Source organism: Callithrix jacchus, chromosome 5, assembly GCF_049354715.1.
Source record: "Callithrix jacchus isolate 240 chromosome 5, calJac240_pri, whole genome shotgun sequence".
In the NCBI taxonomy this organism is placed as follows: domain Eukaryota; kingdom Metazoa; phylum Chordata; class Mammalia; order Primates; family Cebidae; genus Callithrix; species Callithrix jacchus.
In genome coordinates, this window is record NC_133506.1 from 97707989 (window position 1) to 97732993 (window position 25005).

The window sequence follows — 25005 nt, forward strand, 5'->3', positions numbered from 1 at the left end:
GCCAGGCATGGTGGCTTGTGCCTGTAATCCCAGCTACTTGGGAAACTGAAGCAGTGGATCACTTGAGCCCAGGAGTGCAGTGAGCTATAATCATTCCACTGGACACGATTATATTATAGCCTGGACAATAGAGCAAGACCCATCTCTGAAAACCTATAGTATTTAAAAAAATATATAGCCATGGTTATAAATATGTTACATTTTATGTCCTTTATTATTTATTTTTTGAGACAAGGTCTCACTCTAGTTGCTCAGGTTGGAGTGCGGTTCAGCTTTCTGCATTCTCCACCTCCTAGGCTCATGTGATTCTCCCATCTCATCCTCCTGAGTAGCTGGGATTATAGGCGTGTGCCACCATGCCCAGCTAATTTTTTGTGTTTTTAGTAGAGACAGGGTTTCGCTATGTTGTCCAGGCTGGTTTTGACCTCCTTGGACTCAGTCTGCCCACCTTGGTCTCCCAGAGTGCTGGGATCATGGGTGTGAGCAACCATGCCCGGCCTTATTTCCTTTGTTTTCACTTTATGTTACACATTTTTTATAAGTTACTGTAGTGTTTTGAGGATATCAGTTTTAGCAGAGTACATGATCTATACTTTTAATAGTTAAATATGTTGTATATATACATATAATTATATGTATAACTTCTCTCTTTAGGTATTTAGCTTGTTTTCAGTTCTTTTAATCATTACATAAATAATGCTGTGATGAACTTGTGAATAAAGCTTTGTCGTTATTTAGGATTTTTTAAATAGATTTTTAGAAGTGGGATTAATACATCTAAAACTGTGACCATTAAAAATTATTGATGCCTGCTACCAAATTGCTTTCCAAAAGATGGTTGTATGAATATCTGTTTCTTCTAGCAGTGTATGAGATTGCCTATTGAACCCTGTCCTTATGACCTGTGGATTTGCAAAAATAACTCAGGATCAGATTTAATTGGTTGTGTTCTAGTAGCTACAGCAGTAAGTTCTCTATCTGAATTCCCTAGTTTTCCATAATAGTTTGGTTTGTTTTTGACCTTTACTCCTCAAAGACATTGACTGTTGCATAAGTTCTACTTTCAACTGATAGAGGTCAGTTTGACTTCATTATTCTATTAACTATATTTTTTAAAATATAGGGCTGAGGGGAAGCTCTTTGCTTCTGAGAGTTTAGAAGTAGAGTGTGCAGTGTGGTTTCAGAGATATTCAGTTGCCATTATACGGAATGTACAATTAACCTTAATATGGTAGGCAGGGTTTTTTTTTTGTTTTTTGTTTTTTGTTTTTTTCTTAAAATTTAAAAATTGTACTCCGTATTCTTCTGTGTTGTCGTTGGTTTGTTTTTTTTAAATGATCTATGGCTGCTCCTTAAATCAGCTGCTCGAATTTTTGGATAAGAATGTCTCCTGCAGGAGAAGAGATTCACCTAAAAAGATGACTTAATTTAAATAGCTGTCATAGGCCAGGCATGGTGGCTCACACCTATAATCCCAGCACTTTGGGAGGCCGAGGCAGGAGGAATGATTGACCCTAGGAGTTCAAGACCAGCCTAGGCAACATAGGGAGACCCCCATCTCTGTTTGAAAAAAAAAATAAGGCCAACCATGATGGCATGTGCCTGTAGTCCTAGGTATTTGGGAGGCTAAGGTGAGAGAATCTCTTGAGCCTGGGAGGCTACAGTGAACTGTGATTGTGCCACTGCACTCCAGCCTGGGCAACAGAGCAAGACACTGTCTCAGAAATAAAAAATAAAAAAGTAAGCTAGGAAAAAAAAAAATAGCTGACATAAATGAAAGCCTGTATCTTTAAGAGTAGACAGAACTAACCTAATTACTGATTGTCAGATTGAAGTGACCCAAGTAGTGGTTGTAGAGTTCCTGACTGCCTCAGTCTACCAGTTATTGTCAGTTTTACTCTCCATCTTCTTTGCAGATACGTCTTTTGATTAGCTGTTTCGTCAGTAGTGATCCCCAGAGTTGCAGCCCTGGCATCCCTGCAAGATATTTGCATGACAGTTGTTAAATATAACTTCATTAGGACTAAATTAAGTTACAGTAGTTAATTCAGTTTGGAGAAAGGCAAAATGACCCATATGAAGAATGAAAAAATATGTATCTTGCTTGAGGATGTGTAGGTGGGACATGCAAGAAATCACACTTTTCCCAGCAGTGGCAAATCTTCTGGATGGATTTTGTGTCTATAGTTTCCTTGTTTTCCTGTGGGAGTTAATACCATAAATTTTGGCCATAATTGTTCCTAAGCATGTAAGCTCTGCCTATAATTTTCTTGTCCATTACTGCCAGCACTTCCTGCCCCTGTGTGGTTTAAAAGACAGTGAGGTGGCCAGGCATGGTGGCTCACGCCTGTAATCCCAGCACTTTGGGAGGCCAAGGCGGGTGAATCACCTGAGGTCAAGAGTTTGAGACCAGCCTTGCCAACGTGGTGAACCCGTCTCTACTAAAAATGTAAAAATTAGCTGGGTGTGGTGGCGGGCACCTGGAAGCCCAGCTACTTGGGAGACTGGGGCAGGAGAATTGCTTCAACCCAGGAGATTAGAGGTTGCAGTGAGCTGAGATCATGCCACTGCACTCCCGCCTGGGTGACAGAATGAGACTTCATCTCAAAAAAAAAAAGTGTGGTATGGGAGATCGGTAGTGCTCAGTGGTGGAGATGATCTCCAGTGATAACATCCCTGTGGGATAGTTGCTGTGATGCTATTATCATTATGATTTTAGTGTTTTGTATTCTTGGCTTTCCTGTTTGCTTCCTGTCATGGGTAAGTTAGTCACCTTTCATTTCCCATGACACATTTATGTCTTTTTTTTTCTCTTTAGTAATGGAACGGCGGTATCCCAAGGAAGTCCAGGACCTTTATGAAACAATGAGGCGATTTGCAAGAATTGTGGGGCCAGTGGAACATGACAAATTTATTGAAAGCCATGCATGTAGGTGGTTTTTGAGCCTTGAGCAGTATTTGTGTATTTATATAAGTAAGAGAGAGAATGATGTTTTATGTGAAGTTCTGTAAATAAATGGATATTTCTGTCTTTGTTCCCCATTATTACAATGAGACAAATTTGGGACTGTGGGAGTCGCGAAGAGAGGTTAAAAAGCCCTCATGGCTTTCCCCACCGCCCCAGATAAATAATAATTTAGTAGTTTTTCTCCCCACTTTTTATCATGGGTATTTTCAAATATATATAAAAGTAGAGATAATCATATGATGAATTCCTGTGTATCCATCATCCAGCTTCAGTAGTTTTCAACACATGGCCAGTCTGGTTGCATCTTTATCACCCACTGCCTTCCCTCCTGCCCTCAACTGGATATTCTGAAGCAAATCCCAGACGTTTTATTTTGTTTACAAATATCTTAGTACTAAAAGTAGTTTTAAAAATGAGGACAGAGATGGATAGCTTGTGGAGATAGTACTTCCATCGTTCTCTTGTCTTTCTGTGGTATTTCTGTGAGAGCACTACCCAGTTACCATTTGATTTTTCACCATAAAAAATTAAAAGTTGTTAAAATAAAAAACTAAATAAAGAAAAAAAACGAACAAAGAAAATTAAAAGTTATAAGGCTGGGTGTGGTGGCTCATACCTGTAATCCCAGCACTTTGGGAGGTTGAGGTAGGAGGATCACTTGAGCCTGGGAGTTAGAGACCAGTCTGGGCAACACAGTAAAACTCCATCTCTATAAAAATACCAAAGTTAGCTGGCATGGTGGTGCATACCTGTAGTGTCAGCTACTCTGGAGGCCGAGGTGGGAGAATCCCTTGAACCCGGGCAGCGGAGGTTGCAGTGAGCAGAGATCACGCCACTGCACTCCAGCCTGGGCAACAGAGCGAGAGCCTGTTTAAAAACAAAAAAAAATGTTGTTATGGCAGTAAGGCCTAGACTCTTAATATAGACTCTGGCTTATTCTGTACCTTTCATCATGGCATTTGTTCATGTTGCCCCTAAGTTTAGTTCTGAGAATGTACTGGTACTCTACCAAGGCCCTTATTCTCATCATAAAATATTTCTTACGTAGCATTGCAGACATTTATCTGAGCCAGGTTGGTTGTCCTCATCAATCACCTTGGTTGGTTGGCATTCTTTGTGTGACTTGTACCAGGTGACTGATCCTTTACTTCCTGTCCCAGTTTGGGACACACCCCTGGTTTATGTGTCAATCCAAATAACTACACTCCATGGATTGTCCAGGCTCTTCCTTCATTCTTTTAAGCAGCCAAATTTGAATGTTCTATTATTTAATAACCCAAAGAGTACAACCTGATCTGTGTGCTCAGAGGAGGCAAAAATCTTTGGTTTATGGAAAACACAATGCTCTTATGTTCTAATAGGGAAAAAGCTGTAAAGAAATTTACTGGGGCTTGCACACAGAGCTCTTGTCCTTCCCTTGTATCAGGGCCACATCAAGTAATATCAGACAGATTTCATAAAAGAACTTGGTCATGTGGGTAGAACTTTTAACAGAAGATAGAGCAGGCAAATTTGGTTGTTAAAAAAATTATATGTATTACTTTTGTAGACAAACGAATTCAGCCGTTTCACTAAGGTTTCTAGAAGACAGTTACTGCTGCTACCTCTGGAGACCGCAGCTGGAAGACAGCTGGAGTAGGTTTTCCTCAGCTCTTGGGTAAAATTTCTAATGAAAAGTTACCAACAATAGGATTCTTCAAATGAACTTGCCTAGTCTTTTATAATAGGCAGAATTACTGAAAATGCTCAATAGCAAAAGTGCTCACTGATGTTTCTTTTGTTTCTCTAATTTTTTTTCCTTCATTCTTTTTGGGTAAAACAGTGGAGTTTGAACTCCGAAGGGAAATCAAGAGGCTCCAAGAATATAGGACAGCAGGCATTACCAATTTTTGTAGTAAGTATGCTTCAGCTACCTACCGTACCTGAGGGGAAGTCTCTTCCTAACACACGGAAGAAGTACCTGAGTTGTGCATTTAAAAAAAAAAAACTTTCTGGCCAGTTGTGGTGGCTCACGCCTGTAATCCCAGCACTCTGGGAGGCTGAGGTGGCGGATCACGAGGTCAGGAGTTTGAGACCTGCCTGGCCAATATGGTGAAACTCCCATCTCTACTAAAAATACAACAATTAGCTGGGCACGGTGGCAGGCACCTGTAATCTCAGCTACTCATGAGGCTGAGGCAGGAGAATCGTTTGAACCTGGGAGGCGGAGGTTGCAGTGAGCTGAGCCCCTGTCATTGCACTCCAGCCTGGCAACAGAGTGAGACTCCATCTCAAAAAAAAAACAAAAAAACAAGCTTTCCTTTTCCAGAATGTTTTAAATCTTTCTAGTAACGTTTCATCTATTTAATCCCTATAAATACCTTTATATAGATTATCTGAGGTAGAATAAAAGTTGTGAGACAAAGGAAAGAGAGATGCTGTTTTAGATTTAGGATTCTGTTGAGGTTCCTTAAAAAAAGAGAATCTTGAGCTGGGAGCAGTGGCTCATGACTGTAATCCAGCACTTTGGGAGGCTGAGGAAGGTGGGTCACTTAAGCCCAGGAGTTTGAGACCAGCCTGGCCATCATGATGAAACCCCATCTCTACTAAAGATACAAAAATTAGCCAGGTGTTGTGGTGCATACCTTTTATCCCAGCTACTAGGGAGGCTGAGGCACAAGAATTGCTTGAACCTGGGAAGCAGAGGTTGTAGTGAGCCGAGATTGTGCCACTGCACTCTAGGCTGGTCAGCAAAGCAAGACTGTCTCGAAAAAAAAAAAATTTTACATGTAAGGTGTGTCACCCTTTTCAAATTTAATAATACATGGTCTTAGCATTTTTATAAAATAATCAAGCTTCCACTGGCTCCAAGTGTTTACATTCCAGTTTCTTGGGGGTAGTGACAATAATTATATTATTAGCAGGTATCTATGAGTTAGTGTAAAGATTTAATTAGAGATAGTGCATATAAGCATAGCATAGTATCTGGCACACAATAAATCCTCAATAAATGGCAGTATCTGTTGTTTTGCTATCATTGTTGGAGTGAGCTAGAGCATTCCTTCCTTCCTATTTGAAGTCTTTGTGATTATGGACAGCTATCACTTACTACCTATAAGAAATAGTTGGCTTCTTAACATAACCCTGTGGGTACAACATAGCCTTATGGATGTAAAGTTCAGCTTAGTATAATGGTTCGTTAACAGTGGAAACCATTTTTGAAATTAAATTTTGTGTGGAGCCCTAATCTACAAATAAGATAAAAGTAGAATTACTTTGGTTGAATTTTAATGGTTCAAGTTATGTATAGAGTCTGGTATCTGGCAGTGCACTTTCTCTTTACATTAACCTCTAAGATACTCCAATGGTATCCTGGGGCTCTATTAAACTTAGTTTCAATTTTGAAACCCCCACTGGTATAGTATTTTGGAATCTGTGAACCTTTGTTAACATGTAGAAAACACCATGCAGCTCTTCTGTTTAGCAAGATGCATACAGAGACTCTCATAACTAATTTTGGTTTCCTGATATTGGCTGCCTCTGAGAAATATGGAAGGAGTACTACATGTCAAAGAGAACACTTTTTTGTAATTCTAATTGGTTTTTAAGGAAAGGCACAAAGCACTTGTGTCACTTAGAAAAATTTTATAAAAATAGAAAAAACAGGAAGCAAGTATGACTATAGTCAAAGTTGATTACTTTTTGAGGGTGGAAATATGAGCAATTCTTGCTTTCTTTGTACTTTTATGATGATTTTTTTCTCCCAGGTTTCTTATAGATAGAAAAAGAATACAAATATTTAAGAAAAGGATTTCACACTAGGGAAAATCTACTTGGGTCTTAGAGAAATAATTGTGAAAGCAGTTTGCAAAGGAAACAAACTTTAAGAACAAAACTTCAAAACCAGTTTCTCGTTCATTTAGGAAGCCCTTCAGTTCTCCTGCATCGTCAATTGCGGTCATTGTGTTTTCTATACCCCCAGGTGCCAGAACCTACGATCACCTCAAGAAGACCCGGGAGGAAGAGCGCGTTAAACGCACTATGCTCTCTGAAGTTCTCCAGTATATCCAGGACAGTAGTGCTTGCCAGCAGTGGCTCCGCCGGCAAGCTGACATGTAAGTAATTAGTCCAGGGAGAAGGAGCCAGTCTTTCTGGGATGCCTAGGTCTTCTCATGTATTTTTGGGCACTCTAGATGACAGAGTAATAATAATTGAGTAGCTAGAAGAATTCAGAAATATTTTAGCAGTCCATCTCAGAAACAGTGCCATACTGACAGTTTTGAGAAACAACTGACCTCCTAGAATCATACTTTACTACTTTGGTCATATTTTTAAAAATGAGTGAATTTTCCCTCAGCCTTCTATCCATGACTTTAACTCCCTCTTCATATCTAGATATTCACTGGAGAATCATGCTTGTGTCCTTTCCCCTTGAATGGTGTTAGTGGTGTTCTCGATTACAAGCTCTTCTTAACAAATCTGAGGAATTTTTCTTCTCAGAACAGATTTTCTTTTCTGTTCAATATAGTGAGAAGTCTATAAAACATAATTCAGTCTATCTCATTACATTTCTTCAAAGTGACCTATCTGATAAATGGCACTCAGTCCCACAGGGGCTTGTGGAAATCACCTTGTTTGATATGACCTAAGTTTAAATTCCTCTTCTTCATTGTAGCGATTCCGGCCTGAGTCCTTCTCTTCCAGTAGCTTCAAATTCAGGTAATTATTTCTCTGGCCAGAACAAGTCTTAATTGTGAAGTTTGCATTGTTAGGGGCTATGGTGACCCAGCAATCCTTCTTCCTCTGTGGTGTCAGGATGCTTAGGCAGAGTAATGGTAATCAAGTGTTAGCCCAATATATAAACATCAGTATGTTTTCAGAATCTTCATGGCCAGACAGAGACTATCCTCAGAGTGACAGTATAGAAACGGGAAGAAAGAACTTTAGAAAGATAACTTCTTTATTTTACCAGTGTTCATGAGCAGTTAGATTACCGCAGTTGTATCTACCACTGATTTTGAGACTTATTTCACAGGAGATAAATTAAGAGCTTTTTTTTTTTATTTTTTATTTTTTTTGAGACAGTCTTGCTCTGTCTCCCAGGCTGGAGTGCAGTGGCATGAGCTTAGCTCACTGCAACCTCCGCCTCCTGGGTTCAAGTGATTCTCCGGCCTCAGCCTCCTGAGTAGCTGGGATTACAGGCGTGCGCCACTACGCCTGGCTAATTTTTATGTTTTTGGTAGAGACAGGGTTTTGCCATGTTGGGCAGGCTGGTCTCGAACTCCTGATCTCAAGTGTTCCTCACACCTGAGCCACCCAAAGTGCTGGAATTATAGGCATGACCCACTGTGCCCAGACTAAGCTTTTTATTTTTATATAACATGAGCAAAGAAGCATGTGTTATCTGCTAGAAACATAAGGATTTCTAAGCTGGAGACCTAAAGTATTTCTATTTCTTAGTGTTACCTCTTTGAGTACGTCCTATTTTGAGATTAGTATACAGAGCAAGATTAAGCCATATACTATTTGATGATCCTTGGTGACTGAAGGGAAAACAGATAGCCTTTTAGGGGAGTAGCCAAGATAATGAAATCCATGTTTTATTTTATAAGTTTCTTATTGCCAACACTCTGCCCCCAAAATGTAAATACAACTAAGCTAATACCAGCTAAAATAAAGGAACTGGGCTGGGTGTGGTAGCTCACACCTGTAATCCCAGCACTTTGGGAGGCTGAGGTAGGCAGATCACCTGCGTTCAGGAGTTGGAGACCAGCCTGACCAACATGGTAAATCGCCATCTCTCCTGGAAAAAAAAAAAAAAATACAAAAATTAGCTGGGCATGGTGGTACACATCTGTAATCCCAGCTACTCAGGAGGCTGAGGCATGAGAATTGCTTGAATCCAGGAGGGGTGGGCTGCAGTGAGCCAAGATCACACCATTATACTCTAGCCTAGGTGACAGAGTAAAATAAAAATAAATTAATTAAATAAAGGAACTGGCTAACATGATCACAGATTTTTGTTTTCTGAACCATCTGCATGGACTTGTTCATTGTTTATTTTTCTTTTTTTGTGAGACAGGGTCTCCCTTTACTGTCCAGGATGGAGTGCAGTGTGTGATCATGGCTCACTGCAGCCTTGAACTCCCAGGCCTAAGTGATCCTCCCAGTTCAGTTCCTGAATAGCTGGGACTACAGATTTGTGACACCAAACCTGGCGAATTTTTTTTTTTTTTTTATAGAGACAAGGTCTTACTGTATTGCCTGGGTTGGTCTCGAACTCCTGGGCTCGAGTGATCCTCCTGCTTTAGCCTTCCAAAATGTTGGGGTTACAGGTGTGAGGGTCTGCACCCGGCCTCTTGTTCATTGTTTGTTCCTACACTGATGTTAGCCTTTCTTGACCCTTATGTTTAGGCTGAGGAGATCTCTTGCCCTCCTTTATGTTGAGTTCTTAAGGCATCGATGTATTGGAAGCCTGGCATCTTTGATTATAGTCTAGCCTCTGGGGACTTTTGTGAGAAACCAGATAATTTTATCTCCCTTTTTGAGGATTTGGGAGAATCCCTTATGCCTTTTGCTGACATAACAGAGAAGGCTGTTTTCCACGAGAGCAGCTTGTAACAGTCCCTCCCCTTTCTCTGCCCCACTTGAAAAGCAGCCTCTACAAAACTTCAACATTTTCTTTGCTTAACTCAGTTGGTCTATTCCCAGCTGAACACCAATCCCTAACATACATTCAAAACAAAACCAAAAAAGTTTTGCTCATTAAGCTTCGCCCTCTGGCCAGTGACCTCCTACTTGGGTTTCTTTCTCAGGTATGTGAGTTTACCTCAGCCCCTGCTTTGCCATATAATGGCTCATTGTTCCTGTTTGTGGATAGGTAAACAGGGCTACTTTGGAAGGAACAGATATCCCCTCACATAATAAAAAAGAAGGGCCTTTTGCTGGCCTCTCAGTCTTTGATCTGAAGGCACACAGTACTTGGTTAATTACTGTGTTTGCCTTGTACTGCTGGCAGAGTGGCAAGGATTAGGGAATGTCTCTCCTGCAGTTATTTCCATTCATCAGCTGTCAAGGCAGGCAGTGTGTGACCTTTCTTAACTGGGTGACATCTGTTCTTCAGATTTTAGAGTCTCCTATATGGTTAGGAAGAAATAGGTGATAGCCAGGCATGGTGGCACATGCCTGTCTTCCCAGGTAGTTGGGAGGCTGAGGCAGGAGGATTACTTGAGCTAGGGATATTGAGGCTATAGTGAGCTATGATGGCAACACTGCACTCTAGCCTGGGTGACAGAGTAAGACCCCGTCTCAAAAAACTAATAAATAAAAGATAACTACTATGGTGAGTAGTTACATTTGATGCTAAGGTACATGTGACTGTATGTATATTCTAGCAGATTGTAGGTAATTCATGTGCCCTGAATATGTAATTCATTCTTATTTTCAAGTGAATGTTGGGGTGCCCATGTTGCTAGCTAAAGAGTTCTGAGGGAATGAGACAGGATTTCCTAAGCTGAATACAGTGATACTATACCTAGCTGGCCTGGCTACACTGAACTTTTTAATACTTTTATACCTAAAAAGTTGTCGCTCCTATTAAATCTATGCTCTTTCCTTTCTCTATCTATAGGTAGACGGAGTGCACCACCCTTGAACCTCACGGGCCTCCCTGGCACAGAGAAGCTGAATGAAAAAGAAAAGGAGGTAACAAAAAGGAGGGGGCTAGGGGAAAGAGAATAGGGGCTGATTATTCATTTAGTTGTCGTTAAAAATCCTTTATAGGGCCGGGCGTGGTGGCTCACGCCTGTAATCCCAGCACTTTGGGAGGCTGAGGCGGGTGGATCACGAGGTCAAGAGATCGAGACCATCCTGGTCAACGTGGTGAAACCCTGTCTCTACTAAAAATACAAAAAATTAGCTGGGCATGGTGGTGTGTGCCTGTAATCCCAGCTACTCAGGAGGCTGAGGCAGGAGAATTGCCTGAACCCAGGAGGCGGAGGTTGCGGTGAGCCAAGATCATGCCATTGCACTCTAGCCTGGGTAACAAGAGCGAAACTTCGTCTCAAAAAAAAAAAAAAAAAATCCATTATAGAGTTAAACCCGTTTTGTTTCACTCATTTAACATATATGCACAGCTTCAGTGTATCCTAGAAGTCCAAGAACTAAAGAGCCGTTTGTGGCAGATTTCAGAGAATTGCTTGTCACCCTACCACCATTCCTCTTTTGGGGAAAGCACATGTGGTATGTAAATTACATAATAATAGCGACTATCAGCTATTGAGCACTTAGCATTTGCTACTGTACTAAGTGCTTTATATAAATAAAATTGATTTTTTGGAAACCTAAACTAAGTAACTTTTACATGAAAATAGGTATTTCCTATTAGAATGGCCACCTTGAAAAGTTCTAGACCTATTCTAACAGTATAATAATTAAAACAGTTTTGTAAATTGTTTCCAGAGCATGTTTATAAATATAAGGAAACATATAGTCATGTTAATTTTTATTTAAAAAATTTTTTTTAACATATATATATATATTTTTGAGACGGAATCTCGCTCTGTCGCCCAGAATGGAGTGCAGTGGCGTGATTCTTGGCTCACTGCAACCTCCACCTCCCGGGTTCAAGCAATTCTCCTGCCCAGCCTACTAAGTAGCTGGGACTACAGGTGTACACCACCACACCCAGCTAATTTTTGTATTTTTATTAGAGACAGGGTTTCACCTCCTTAGCCAGGCTGGTCTCAAAATCCTGACTTCAGGTGATCACCTGCCTCAGCCTCCCAAAGTACTGGAATTACAGGCATGAGCCACCGCACCCGGCCTGATTTTAAAAATTATGTGACCTACTTTTTCCAGTTGCAATCATTAGACTTGTCTTCATATTGATTTTATTGTTTCTAAAATTTAAATCCAGCCTCATAAGAATCGTCATCAGGAGTTTTCAGAAAACTGTGTCACATCTCTGAAGTCTGTTACTCTTTTGGAGGAATTTCTCTTTTGCTCCTCATATGCTCCTTTTTTAATTCCCAAGGTCAGCCCCACTTCTCCCACCCTATATCATTAGTTCAGTTCAGATAATAAAAAAGGGTCATAGTGTAGGTAACAGTGTTAGTCTTATTTTATCCACCAGGAACAGTAAGAATTAGTTTGGGAGTAGAAGGAAAATGTATGTAGTATCTATGTATTGCTGAAGAAGGTCATAGGCCAGTCTGATTCAAATACTGAATGGCCTGGAATTTCAAGCCTTCTTTTATCCTTCTCCACATATTGATGACCTCAGACTCCTCGTTGCTGAATACTGTGGCAGTTTTCTAGATTTTTAGCAGTTAAAGTCACCTCCTCTTAGCAAGGTCTCTCTATCTCCTTTCCCTTTGAAGTACATGTAATCCCCAAAGCAGGGACTACTGCTTTATGCTGGTATTAGAAACAATGTGATGCACACTTGAGAATCCAAGTATCTGTGCATCCTGCCCTCACTGTGCCCCATGGCTCTTCCTTGACCATTAGTGCTGGGACTGTACCTGGGCATTTAGCGTTTGACTACTGAATGAGCTACGCTGCTCCTCAGGAGTACGTATTTGTAATCTCCAACAAACCCAGGCCCCTGAGCCAGCTGGCACGTGCTAAAGGCTCTCGTAGCATCACACCCTGGCTTTCTCTTCCTGGGTGTCTGTCCTTAGGGAGTGTTCTCTCCACAGAGGAAGTGACTAAATGGAATGTAGTCCAGCCACCCATCAGCTCCTATAAATAGCTGGAGGTTGATGTCACTTTAAAATTTTTTTTTGCTATACCTGCTAGATTAAATTACAAAACTGACAGATGTTAATGTTTATTAAATTTGCCATGTCTTGCAGCTCTGTCAGATGGTGAGGTTGGTCCCTGGAGCCTATTTAGAATACAAATCTGCTCTATTGAACGAATGTAACAAGCAAGGAGGCTTAAGACTAGCACAGGCAAGAGCACTCATCAAGATAGATGTGAACAAAACCCGGAAAATCTATGATTTCCTCATCCGCGAAGGATACATCACCAAAGGCTGATGCTCTAAGGGCTTGGGATCAGAAGTCAGAAGTTTGGAATGTGGTGGATCAAAGGACAATATGGGCATTTTGGAGAATTTTGTTTTTCAGTTGAATTCTCATTTTGAAAAGGGGAAATTTTCATTTTGAAAAAAAGGGGCAAGGACAAAGGAAACCTTAAATTGTATAAAGTCTGCTTTCTTCTTCATCCTGCTTTAAAACACTCCTGTTGTTAGTATTGTGCTGCAGAGTTGTTTGCTAGATAAGCTATTATTAAATGTGAGTGGGCATTCATTCCTAACACCTCTTGTAACTAAAAGAACCATAGTACCTCACATCACAGTGCTGGTAGAAATAGAACTAAATCACAGTCTTTAGTCCTGAGTCCGGCCCAGATCCTTATATTGAGAGGTAAGTTTGCTGATGATCTGCTTTGCCTTCCAACACTGCAGACAGATTTAAAATAAAGAGAAAGGTTTTATAGCATAAGAAAGCTCTCTTCTAAGGGTTTTTAAGTTGACAACATTCTTTTTTTTTTTGAGACAGAGTTTCGCTCTTGTTACCCAGGCTGGAGTGCAATGGTGCGATCTTGGCTCACTGCAACCTCCGCCTCCTGGGTTCAGGCAATTCTCCTGCCTCAGCCTCCTGAGTAGCTGGGATTACAGGCACGCGCCACCATGCCCAGCTAATTATTTGTATTTTTTTTAGTAGAGACAGGGTTTCACCATGTTGACCAGGATGGTCTCGATCTGTTGACCTCGTGATCCACCCGCCTTGGCCTGCCAAAGTGCTGGGATTACAGGTGGGAGCCACCGCACCCAGCCCAACATTTTTTTTGAGATGGAGTTTCACTCTTGACGCCAATGCTGGACTGCAGTGGTGCAATCTCAGCTCACTGCAACCCCCGCTTCCCAGGTTCAGGCGATTCTCTTGCCTCAGCCTCCCAAGTAGCTGGGACTACAGGCACCCTGCCACCATGCCTGGCTAATTTTGTATTTTTAATAGAGATGGGATTTTACCATATTGGCCAGGCTGCTCTTTAACTCCTGACCTCAGATGATCTGCCCACCTGGGCCTCCCAAAGTACTAGGATTACAGGTGTGAGCCACCACGCTTGGCCTAAGCTTACAACTTTTATGAGTAAAGGGGAAGAAAATATTCTTATGATGGTCTTATCCCAGACTGCATCTTTAACTCCAGCCGAGCTTCTGTAATCCCAGCACTTTGAGAGGCTGAGGTGGTTGGATCATGAGGTCAGGAGTTCAAGACCAGCCTGACCAACATGGTGAAACCCCGTGTCTACTAAAAATACAAAAATTAGCCGGGCATGTTGGCACATGCCTGTAGTCCCAGCTACTCAGGAGATTGAGGTGGGAGAATCACTTGAACCCGGGAGGCGGAGGTTACAGTGAGCGGAGATTACAGCACTGCACTCCAGCCTAGGCAACTCCATCTCAAAAAAAAATAAATAAACCAAAATTTTAATGTCTGACTGTGTACTTTGCAGTCTGCCTGTCTAATCTGCAGTAGACTTTTGAGGAAGTGGCACTGGATATAACATGTCTCTGTTATTTTTAGAATTAATTGATTAAAATGTTTTGCTATTTAATTTGTGGGTGTGTCAGATATTCTGGTAACTAAAACACACTTAAGGTGTTGGATGCCCGCCCCATCACGCTGCACTGTCTGCTGACATATGTGTCCTGAACTCACCCTGTTCTTGTCCTGGGTTTCCCAGGATACCAAGTCCTTGAGGATGGAGATGATGCAACAGACCTCAGCTTTGCTTGGATTGAGACTTGAACCCTAATTTCTCAATGGTGAAAGACTAGCCTGCAATAAAAGCTGCTTTTAAAGCAGAAGTAAAGCAGCTTTATATATGGGACTCACTAGATGTGAGGGTGAGTAGCCCCACCACATCTGAAACTTGGTTCTCAAACCTTTCTGCAAAATAACAAGCCAAACGCATAGCCATGGTTATCTCATTTCTGTTAGAAACAAAGTTGTATATAGAAATAACTTGGTCAGAATCTACACAAATCACATTGAATAGCTGACTGATTGTTTAATTCCTTCTATATTCAAACATCTAATTAAAAGGTTGTATGCTTTGTTGGAAGCATCTGCTCAAACTTTTGACTGTTGTAAATATGCATGCAGCTGGGAAGGGACCTCATCTAGGGGATGAAAAATGAAAAAGACACTCTTAGGATCTGAGGGAATTCAAATAGAGGACTTTAATTTTTTTTTTTTTTTTTAAAGAATGACATGTGGAAATGCTCTATTTTCTTTGTATAGTCACATCTTATAGAAAACATTTTACCACTACCATCACCCTTAGTTGGTTGTGACGGGATTGCTGCTTATCCCTGAAAGGTAATTCCTGTTCTGAACAGTTGGGATGCATTAGACATCAGTGTTAGGTGATGTTTGTTGTAGTTTGAAGAGTCTTTAACCTTGATTAAGGAAGGCTTCCTGGGAGAGGTGGGCTTTTGGGGCAATCATATGATAGAGAAGAGAGAGAGAAATGGCAGATGGAAGTGGGAGACAGTTCCACACATGGGGAGGAGGACGATGTGGAGGCAGCAGTGGGTGTAAGGAAAGTGGTGCCAAGAGATTTACTTGTCTGGAACACAAGGGGCAGCTGGGTAGTTAAGAGTGGGAGGATGGTAGGACAGTCTGACAGAAACCTTGGAACCAGTTGAACTCTGAAAAGCTGATGGAAAATCAGTAGACTTCATGAGAAAAATGATATGGTTGAAAATAGTAATAGAAAAATAAGACCGAAGTTTTAAATGACTAGATTTTAGAAAGTAGCGTTATTATTTCTTTGGTAAACCCAACTTTGCAAAGATACATAGCATTGCATCCTTCCTCTTTTCTTCTAGACAGGGTTGGCCATAAACCAGCTACACTGACAGAGGTCTCTCCTAGTCCAGATTGTCTCAGAAGAGAGTTTACCCTGAAACTCAATGACATGAATAAGACCTATTTACTGAAATTTTTATTGCAATTTATTGTTAAAGGTTTCTGCTGGAGTTTTATGCATATTTTTCTAGGTGGTGGGAAATGAACAAATCTCTTTCCATGTAATGACCCTTCTCTGTGCCCGAAGACCAAGACTCTCTCTCTTGAGAGACCAATTACCTGTAATCCCAGTACTTTGGGGGGCGGAGGCAGGCGGATCACCTGAGGTCAGGAGTTCGAGACCAGTCTGACCAACATGGAGAAACCCCATCTCTACTAAAAATACAAAAAATTAGCAGGACGTGGTGGCGCATGCCTGTAATCTCAGCTGCTCGGGAGGCTGAGACGAGAGAATCGCTTGAGCCTGGGAGGCAGAGGTTGCAGTGAGCCAAGATCGCACCATTTCCACTCTAGCCAAAAACAAAAAAAAAAAAAAAAGGGAGAGAGAGAGAGAGAGAGGGACCAATTAATACTAAATATTCACAGTTTATCTTTTCCTGGTCCCGGTTTCCTTCCTTTTATTAACTGTCTTAACTTCCCCCTGCTTTTAAAATCTGAACTCAGTTAAGCAACCAGTCATTGAAAACTTCTCAGCTGGGGATTAGATGGAAAAGGGAGAAAACCAATGGCATTCATCAATAACAACAGAATCCCAGTTTGTAAGTCATTCTAGCTTTAGGAAATGTATAGGTATGTAACAAGAGAAAAAAATCTCTAATGTGAAGAATCAGAGGCCAAATTACATAGCAGTTTGGGAAAACCCATATGTATGAGTTTTATTATTTCTTTGGTAAACCCAACTTTGCAAAGCTTAATGCCTAGAATCCCTCCAAAAACCACTTTTTCGTGCATCTTTAAGCAGACAGTGGCACTGTGTTCTCAAGAGCATTCTGGGGGAACTTCACCCATTCATTTTTAAGGATATCTTTGTGGACCTTCCAAATATACATTGCATTATTCTTGACAACACAAAAGAGTTTCCTGTATCTTATATGTACCTGACTTTTTATTTGTTTGAATTTCTAAAACTTAAATTTAGATAAAAGTTTGATTCAAGAGGTACTGCTGATCTGGAAGCTTTGTTTTCCTTTCCAGTGTGCTTAGCCAAATCCAGCTAACCTCTCCCACATCTGTCAGGACCATCTTTGAAACACTGGGACACTGCCATGTCTGTGGCCTTGTGTAGAAGAGTCGGCCAAGCTAAAAGATTTCTCTTTCAGACACAGGCTGGGTGCTGCAGTGGCTCATGCCCGTAATCTCCCAGCAATTTGTGAGGCTGAAGTGGGAGAATCACTTGAAGCCAGGAGTTTGACCAGGCTGGATAACACAGCAAGACCCTCATCTCTATCCCATCCCCACAAAAAAAACTGGGTGTGGTGGCTCATGCCTGTTGTTCTAGCTACTTGGAAGGGTAAGGCGGGAGGATTGCTTGGGCCTGGGTAGTCAAGGCTGCAGTAAGCCATGATTGTGCCACTGTAATCTAACCTGAGTGACAGGGCAAGACCCTGTCTCTTAAAAAAAAAAAAACAAAAAAACAATACCTAGGCCTTTTGAGTCAAATGTGAGTGAAACAACAGGAGCAGGGTCATGGCAACCTGAATAGTAATAGTCCTGCTGACCCAGGCACTTGATGTGGGAGCGAGAACAATAGTGAAGAGTTTTTAGGCCAGTGGCTCATGTCTGTAATCCCAGCACTTTGGGAGGCTGAGGTGGGCGGATCACTTGAGATCAGAAGTTTGAGACCAGCCTGGCCAACACAGTGAAACCCTGTATCTACTAAAAATACAAAAATTAGCCAGGCGTGCTAGTTCACACCTATAATCCCAGCCTCAGGGAGGCTGAGGCAGTAGAATCACTTGAACCTAGGAGGTGGAGGTTGCAATGAGCCGACACGCACTCCAGTTTTGGCGACAGAACAAGACTATCTCAAAAAAAAAAAAAGTAAAGAGCTTTTAATTAGGGAATTTGGAACCAAAGTAGCCAATCCTTGAAATATGCATCAGAACTGAAGTGTTAGTATGCTACATTTGAGGAAGGAACAAATGAACAGTTTCTGAGCAGCATGGAAAACCAGTTCCTGTGTCTCATGGCAGGGAGTTCTTTTTCTGTTTGTTGCCTTGGCTTCCAGGAGTTAAGGTGTACTGCAATGAAAGGTGTAGTGCAGTCAAATTGCCCTTTGATTTGACTAAGCTACAAATCAGACACATTATTTAAGGGAAAGATGTATTTCACTTGAGTAGCTTGCTATGCATTGTGTACTAGGTTCCCTTCCCTGTTGGCAGTGGGAATAAGGAAATGAAGATAGCACAGGAAGTTACCACTAAAAGGTTAAAAAACCTGAAAACTACAAAAAATTTATTTCATAGATGTAGCCCTGAAGGTCACTGTACTTACCCTTGTCTTTGAAAACTATAGTTTTCACCTGGATCATCCCAAGATTAACAAAGAAAACTCTATAGTTAAATTTTGCTAGCCCAGAGTTGGGCTGGATAATTGAGTCTGATGCACCTATTTTCTACTTTAGAGCAGCAGAATGGATTTCTGTGGCACCAACTTAATCATTTGGTTGAATTAACCTCCTGTTCTTAACCAAGCAACACTTTTTTCATCTTGGTCTGGTCTCCCCTGAGGCTATGGGTGGCAAAAAGCTTCCAGGTAGTTTATAATAAACCTTCCTTGGTCTGGAGTTATGTTGAACAGAATCAGCATCTTAGGAAGTATGGAAAGGAGAAGGCCTCATAGTTGTTATAAGAAACCAGCACTTTCTTAATCAAAGCAGAAATGCTGAAACGCTGTCATTGAATCACCCTTATTCAGTGAACTGACAGCTAAGTGCCAACTCATGACACTTCTAATGTATCTCTCCTTGGAAAGCTATCTGCCTAGTATACTCTCTATTTTTGAAATTCTTTGCAATTACCTAAGCCTTTCTTCCTATTGAACAATATGTAACTATTGATTTGGATCCCTCCCTCACCCCTCATTCTTATCACCCTTTACTTATGGCATTCCTTTAAAACATAAAAACATTAAGAAGTTAAAAACTGATGGAGGCCGGACGTGGTGGCTTACACCTGTAATCCCAGCACTTTGGATGGCCGAGGCAGGCAGATCACTTGAGGTCAGGAGTTCGAGACAAACCCCCTCTTTACTAAAAACATCAAAATTAGCCAGGTGTGGTGGTATATGCTGTAATCCCAGCTACTTGGGAGGCTGAGGCAGCAGAATCACTTGAACCTGGGAGTTGTAGGTTGCAGTGAGCTGAGATCGCACCACTGCACTCCAGCCTGGGTGACAGACTGAGACTCTGTCTCAAGAAAAAAAAAAGAGGCCGGGCGTGGTGGCTCAAGCCTGTAATCCCAGCACTTTGGGAGGCTAGGGTGGGTGTATCACGAGGTCAAGAGATCGAGACCATCCTGGTCAACATGGTGAAACCCCATCTGTACTAAAAATACAAAAAATTAGTTGGGCATGGTGGCACATGCCTGTAGTTCCAGCTACTCGGGAGGCTGAGGCAGGAGAATTGCCTGAACCCGGGAGGCTGAGGTTGCGGTGAGCCCAGATCGGGCCATTGCACTCCAGCCTGGGTAACAAGAGCAAAACTCCATCACAAAAAAAAAAAGAAAAGAAAAATCAGTGGAATCTGGGCTGTGGGCTCTTACCATTTCTGTTACAGTTACTACCAGAGATAACTCCTGGGCCGGGGTGGGGGGGAATAGTGTATTTGCCCAATCAGTGTCCCCTATAAGAAAACTGATGTTTTTATTTCAGTTTCTAATCTTTAGGAAGTTGTCAGAGATGAAAAGGGCAACTTTCAGAGTAATTTAATAGCTTTTTCACAAAATTACTGAAAAGGAGCAAAAAGTTTAGAAATGCCTTGAAGATTCTAACTGAGATGGATGGACTGATTTGAACTTTCAGTAGTAGAGGAGACAGCAGGTTTCTGACCCTGAGATCATAGATATTTGTTTGCTTTGGAGAGGTGGGGTAACAGCTTTTCCACACAATATCCCCTAGTAGGACCCTCTTTTTAGCCTTTTTAAGGGCAAACTGTGGGTGATAAAGCCACTCTGGAGGATGTAGAAGCATTAATCTAAGCTCTAGCCACAGATAGGTGTCAACCCCAACAAGAAAATCTTGGTCTTGTTCTGGGTGTCCATAGCTTCAGATTCAAGACACCTGTCAGATCTAAGACAGGGCATGGGTTTTAACTTCATGATGCAAATCGAAATGCTTTTGAGAGCAAAATCTCCCAGGAGTGCCTCCGCCCTCAGCAACTGTGGAAAAGAAGGCGTTTGTGGGAGAGAAGGGTGGCTATAGACGTCATTGCATCATCCAGATCCCAGCTGTGACCTGGCTCAGAGTTTTCCAGTTAAAAATAACCGTGGCTTACAATTGGGGGGGGAAGTAAACTGTTGCGTCTCCATGGAAACTAGGGGGGTTAAGACAAGCTACAGATTTCTAGCACATGTGGCAAGATGGGGTGGATGTGGGGACCAGAAGCTTAGAGGCCCTCTGATGAAAGTTGATACCCCTATTTAGAGTCCAGGATGTAGCCAGAGGAGACCTGCATCAAGGATTTGTTTACAACAATGTGTACCTCTTGGGTCTGGCAAAGACTTAATTTGAGGCTCTGACTTCCTGTAACAGATTTGCTACTATTTGGCAAAGCAAATGAGCAAGACTGTAGGTTAGATGTTATCTTTCTTTTTTTTTTTTTTGAGACCAGACTGGAGTGCAATGGTACGATCTAGGCTCACCCCAACCTCCACCTCCTGGGTTCAAGCAATTCTCCTGCCTCAGCCTCCCGAGTAGCTGGGGCTACAGGCTTGCATCACCATGCCCAGCTAATTTTTATATTTTTAGTAGAGACGGGGTTTCACCATATTGACCAGGATGGTCTTGACCTCGTGATCCTCCACCTGCCTCGGCCTCCCAAAGTGCTGGGATTAATAGGTGTGAGCCACCGCGCCTGGCCTTAGATGTTGCCTTTTAACCAGTCTGGGAACCTCTGCTACCTTTCCATTCACATTTGGTTCATTCATTTGCATATTTGGTACACCTTCATTTGCATGTTCAGCAGCTTGGTATATATAGCAGTTTATAACTAGAGGGGAAGTCTCCAGGTTTGAGGGCTGATTTGTACATTTACTCCCCTTCAGTAAGACCAGGCTTTCTTTGTTGCATGAGCTTATGCAAAGCATCATTCATTACCTTGTTTGTCTTTAAAGGTAGGTCTCTTATTATTTCTTAGGTATAGTTACTACCAGAGATAAATAACTCTTGAGGGGAGAATAGTTCATTTACCCTTTTTTAAAAAAGGTTTCTTAAAATTTTCTCTTCCTCAAATACATTCTAGTTGTAAAAAAATACTTTTTTTTTTAACACACTCATTTTATTTATTTGTTTTGAGATGGAGTCTCACTCTATCACCCAGGCTGGAGTGCAGTGGTGTGATCTCTATGCAGTCAACCATTTGGGAGGCTGAAGCAGGAGAACTGCTTGAACCCAGGAGGCAGAGGTTACAGTGAGCTGAGATCGCGCCACTGCACTCCAGCCTGGATAACAAGAGTGAAACTCTGTTAAAAAAAAATAAAATAAAGTTTGGCTGGGTGCGGTGGCTCACGCCTATAACCCCATCACTTTGGGAGGCCGAGGCGGGTGGATCACGAGGTCAAGAGATCGAGACCATCCCGGTCAACAAGGTGAAACCCCGTCTTACTAAAAATACAAAAATTAGCTGGGCATGGTGGTGCGTGCCTGTAGTCCCAGCTACTCGGGAGGCTGAGGCAGGAGAATTGCTTGAACTCAGGAGGCAGAGGTTGCAGTGAGCGGAGATCGTGCCATTGCACTCCAGTCTGGGTAACAACAGCCAAACTCCATCTCAAAAAATAAAAAAAATAAAGTTTGTATAGCAAATAACTGAGGAAGTAGGGTTTATTGACATTACTGGCCCTCTACAGCTAAATGCTTTCTTGTTTACCTGCCTGGTATACTGAAAAGATCTGAGCACTAATCTCTGTTTTGGTATTTAGTAATAATGCAACCTTGGGCAGTTTCTTAACACTTAATGTCTAAAGTGTGGTTGGTAATACCTACCTAACTGGGTTTGATGAAGATTAAATGGGCCGGGTGCAATGGCTCATGCCTGTAATCCCAGCACTTTGGGAGGCCGAGGCAGGTGAATCACCTGAACTTGAGTTCGAAATCACCCTGGGCAACAACATGGTGAAACCCTGTCTCTACTAAAATACAAAAAATTAGGTAGGCTTGATGGCGCATGCCTGTGGTCCTAGCTACTTGAGCCACAGCACTCCAGCTTGGGCTACAGGGACTTCATCTTAAAAGATTAAATGGGCTTAAGGTGTGTAACACACCTGGTGCCTCCCTTCCTTTTCCCAGTGAGCCTTTGACATTTAGTTTAACTGCAATCAGGTGTGAGCCAAGTACATGATTTTTTTCTGTACCACCCAATTCACATCATGCAAAAGTCTCAAAGAGGGACATGAATATCTAAAAGAACAAATGTTAAGACAGATGTGCATTTTACAAGGATGTTGTTTATCTTGAAATTCTTACCACTGCATCATTGCCACCACCCTAGGGTTGAATTAAGGGCAAAACATTTCAGAGACAGATTTTAAGTTACCTAATTATCTAGACATGTTGTAATCTTCCCTTTTATAATGCCTGGCCCAAAAAGCTTCATGTCAGTTTACAGGATTGTATGCATACTTTGACTGTAATCGTGTTAACAAAACTAAAAAATCTTTTATAGAATAAAGACCAGAAAGAAATCCAGATGCTAATTGTTGTTAAGTAATAAAATTGTGAGCAATGCTTTTTCTCTGCTTTTTGCTTTTTTTGTTTCTCCTTCCACATTTTCAAGTGTGCTTTTCTTTTTATTTGTAATGTGACAATTCTTTTTTACCTGGAAAGTACATTTTATGAGGACTGTGAAAACTGGAAAGTAGTTCAAAGTATTTTACATTTAATAACATCTAATTAATCCTTATGATAGCCAGATAAGGTGCTATTTTACATCTTATGAAATAGCACAAGCCTTAGGCAGACTTCTGTAGTAGAAGAAAAGTGTTCTGAGACTTCTGTCCTGCTAGTTTTTAAGAAATCTTTTCTCCTAGAAATTCGGTGTCCAGTGTCCCTCTCAAACCTGCTAAAGGACAGTAGCTTAAAGATTTGCTTATCTCAGAAAATCTGCATTTTTATAGCCATCAAGTGCATATAATTTGGAATTAGAGGCACAGGCAAGCAGGCCTTCCCAATCTCTGTGAGACCACTGTTCCCGATTGACAGATCAAAGCTGTTGCCAATTTGTTAATCAGAGGCAATGATACAAATAGAAGATGCAACTATTCATTCTGAAGGGCCCATAAAACTCTGATTAAGGAGCAGTCACTGCCCAAGCAATTAAGGAGAATATTTTTGGAAAGGCACCTCAGAAACCAAGCAGAGCGTAAATTTCTGCCCTCTACTTACTGTGTTAATCAGATCAGCTCTCACTCTGCCTAGATGCTGCCCTGCTCTAAAGCACTGCTTATTTAGATGGGAGTCAGGAGGACCCAAACCGTCCCTGGGCACAAATTGTAATTTAGAGCAGACAGCCTCTAAAATGTTTCTACATCCAAAATAGTTGACACTGCCAGGCACAGTGGCTCATGCCTATAATCCCAGCACTTTGGGAGGCTGAGGCAGGCGGATCACGAGGTTAAGAGATCAAGACCACCCTGGCCAACATGGTGAAACTCCATCTCTACTAAAAAAAAATAACAAAAATTAGCTCCACGTGGTGGCACGAGCCTGTAGTCTCAGCTACTCAGGAAGCTGAGGCAGGAGAATCGCTTGAACCCAGGAGACAAAGTTTGCAGTGAGCCAAGATTGTGTCACTGCACTACAGCCTGGCGACAGAACAAGACCAAAAAGAGACCTCGTCTCTAAATAATAATAAAAAAATTGGCCAAACATGGTGGCATATCTGTACTTCCAGCTACTTGGGAAGCTGAAGTGAGAGGGACTGCCTGAGCTCCTGGAGGTGGAGGCTGCAGTGAGCTGTGATTGCACTGCTGCATTCTAGCCTGAAGCCTATCTCAAAAAAATAAATAAAGACACGTATAAAGAAACATCCTTATTTATAGTCTAGAAATGTGCTGTCCAGTAAGGTAGCCACTAGCCACATATGGCTATTTAAATTTACTAAAATAAAATTTTAAATTCACTTCGTTAGCCGCACTTGCCACATTTCAAGTGCTCAGTAGCCACATGAGGCTAGTGGTGACTGTATTGGATAGTGGAGATACAGAACACGTCCATCATCACACAGAGTTCTGTTGGACAGTGTTGGTTCAGAAGAGCATACCTTCACACTGCATTTTTTGTAGAGGCATGTATAAGCCCGCACTTCCACATTCTGAAAAGGCATAAAGCACCTCCCTACCCCAGGGCCCGTGTGTACAGTCATTAAATGGTCTGACTTCAGCACTTCTACTTAATCTCTAAATCTTTACACGCACATCACACACAACACAAACTCTTTTAGCCCACCTCCTTCCTCTTCATTGACTCTTCATGGTGGGCTTAGTTCCCATAATCCATGAAAATGCCGAGCTCCTTGTCACTGGAGCTTGTTCTAGAAACCTGCCTTCAATGTAACAAGCTGGAATGTGAAGAGGGATGCACCTATCTATGCTGCTGAGTCATTGAATTGACTGAAGGACTAGGGGGTGCAATCCTTTCTTTTAGAGACTTGTTCTTGTATTGGCACGTAAACAAGTCACTAAGTGAATTGATGGAACAATTTTGTGTTGGGAAGATGCTTTTCTCAGGCACGATTTGAACTCAGTGCTTTCCTGAATCTAGCAAAGTATGCTGCCTTGTATTCTCTTAGATTAATTCTACCTAATTTTAAAGTTTTGATTCTCTTTTTATGAAGACAAAAATAAATCTCTCTAGTCTAGGCCTTTTTCGTTTCCCAGGATTATCAGTAGAGCCTTTCATGCTATATTTTTGTCTTGGAAGCAGACAAAACTTTTAGATAGTCCAGCACGCACCGGA

At 41.6% G+C, this 25005-nt stretch overlaps 1 protein-coding gene across 13 annotated transcripts in view; it reads left to right on the forward strand.

The window, feature by feature from the left end:
* TADA2A (transcriptional adaptor 2A) overlaps positions 1-15101 on the forward strand; it is a 72386-nt gene extending 57285 nt beyond the window's left edge. For 10 of the 13 annotated variants that reach the window (XM_078373797.1, XM_054257032.2, XM_078373796.1 and 7 more), the window contains 6 exons: positions 2819-2929; positions 4791-4862; positions 6930-7062; positions 7623-7666; positions 10578-10651; positions 12805-15101. In XM_078373797.1, coding sequence (XP_078229923.1) covers positions 2819-2929; positions 4791-4862; positions 6930-7062; positions 7623-7666; positions 10578-10651; positions 12805-12990 — 620 coding nt within the window. In that variant the 3' untranslated portion in view covers positions 12991-15101. The remainder of the gene's footprint in view (positions 1-2818; positions 2930-4790; positions 4863-6929; positions 7063-7622; positions 7667-10577; positions 10652-12804) is intronic. The other 3 variants (XM_054257037.2, XM_078373801.1, XM_078373803.1) reach the window with 1 other exon arrangement.
* Positions 15102-25005: the final 9904 nt, after the last annotated feature.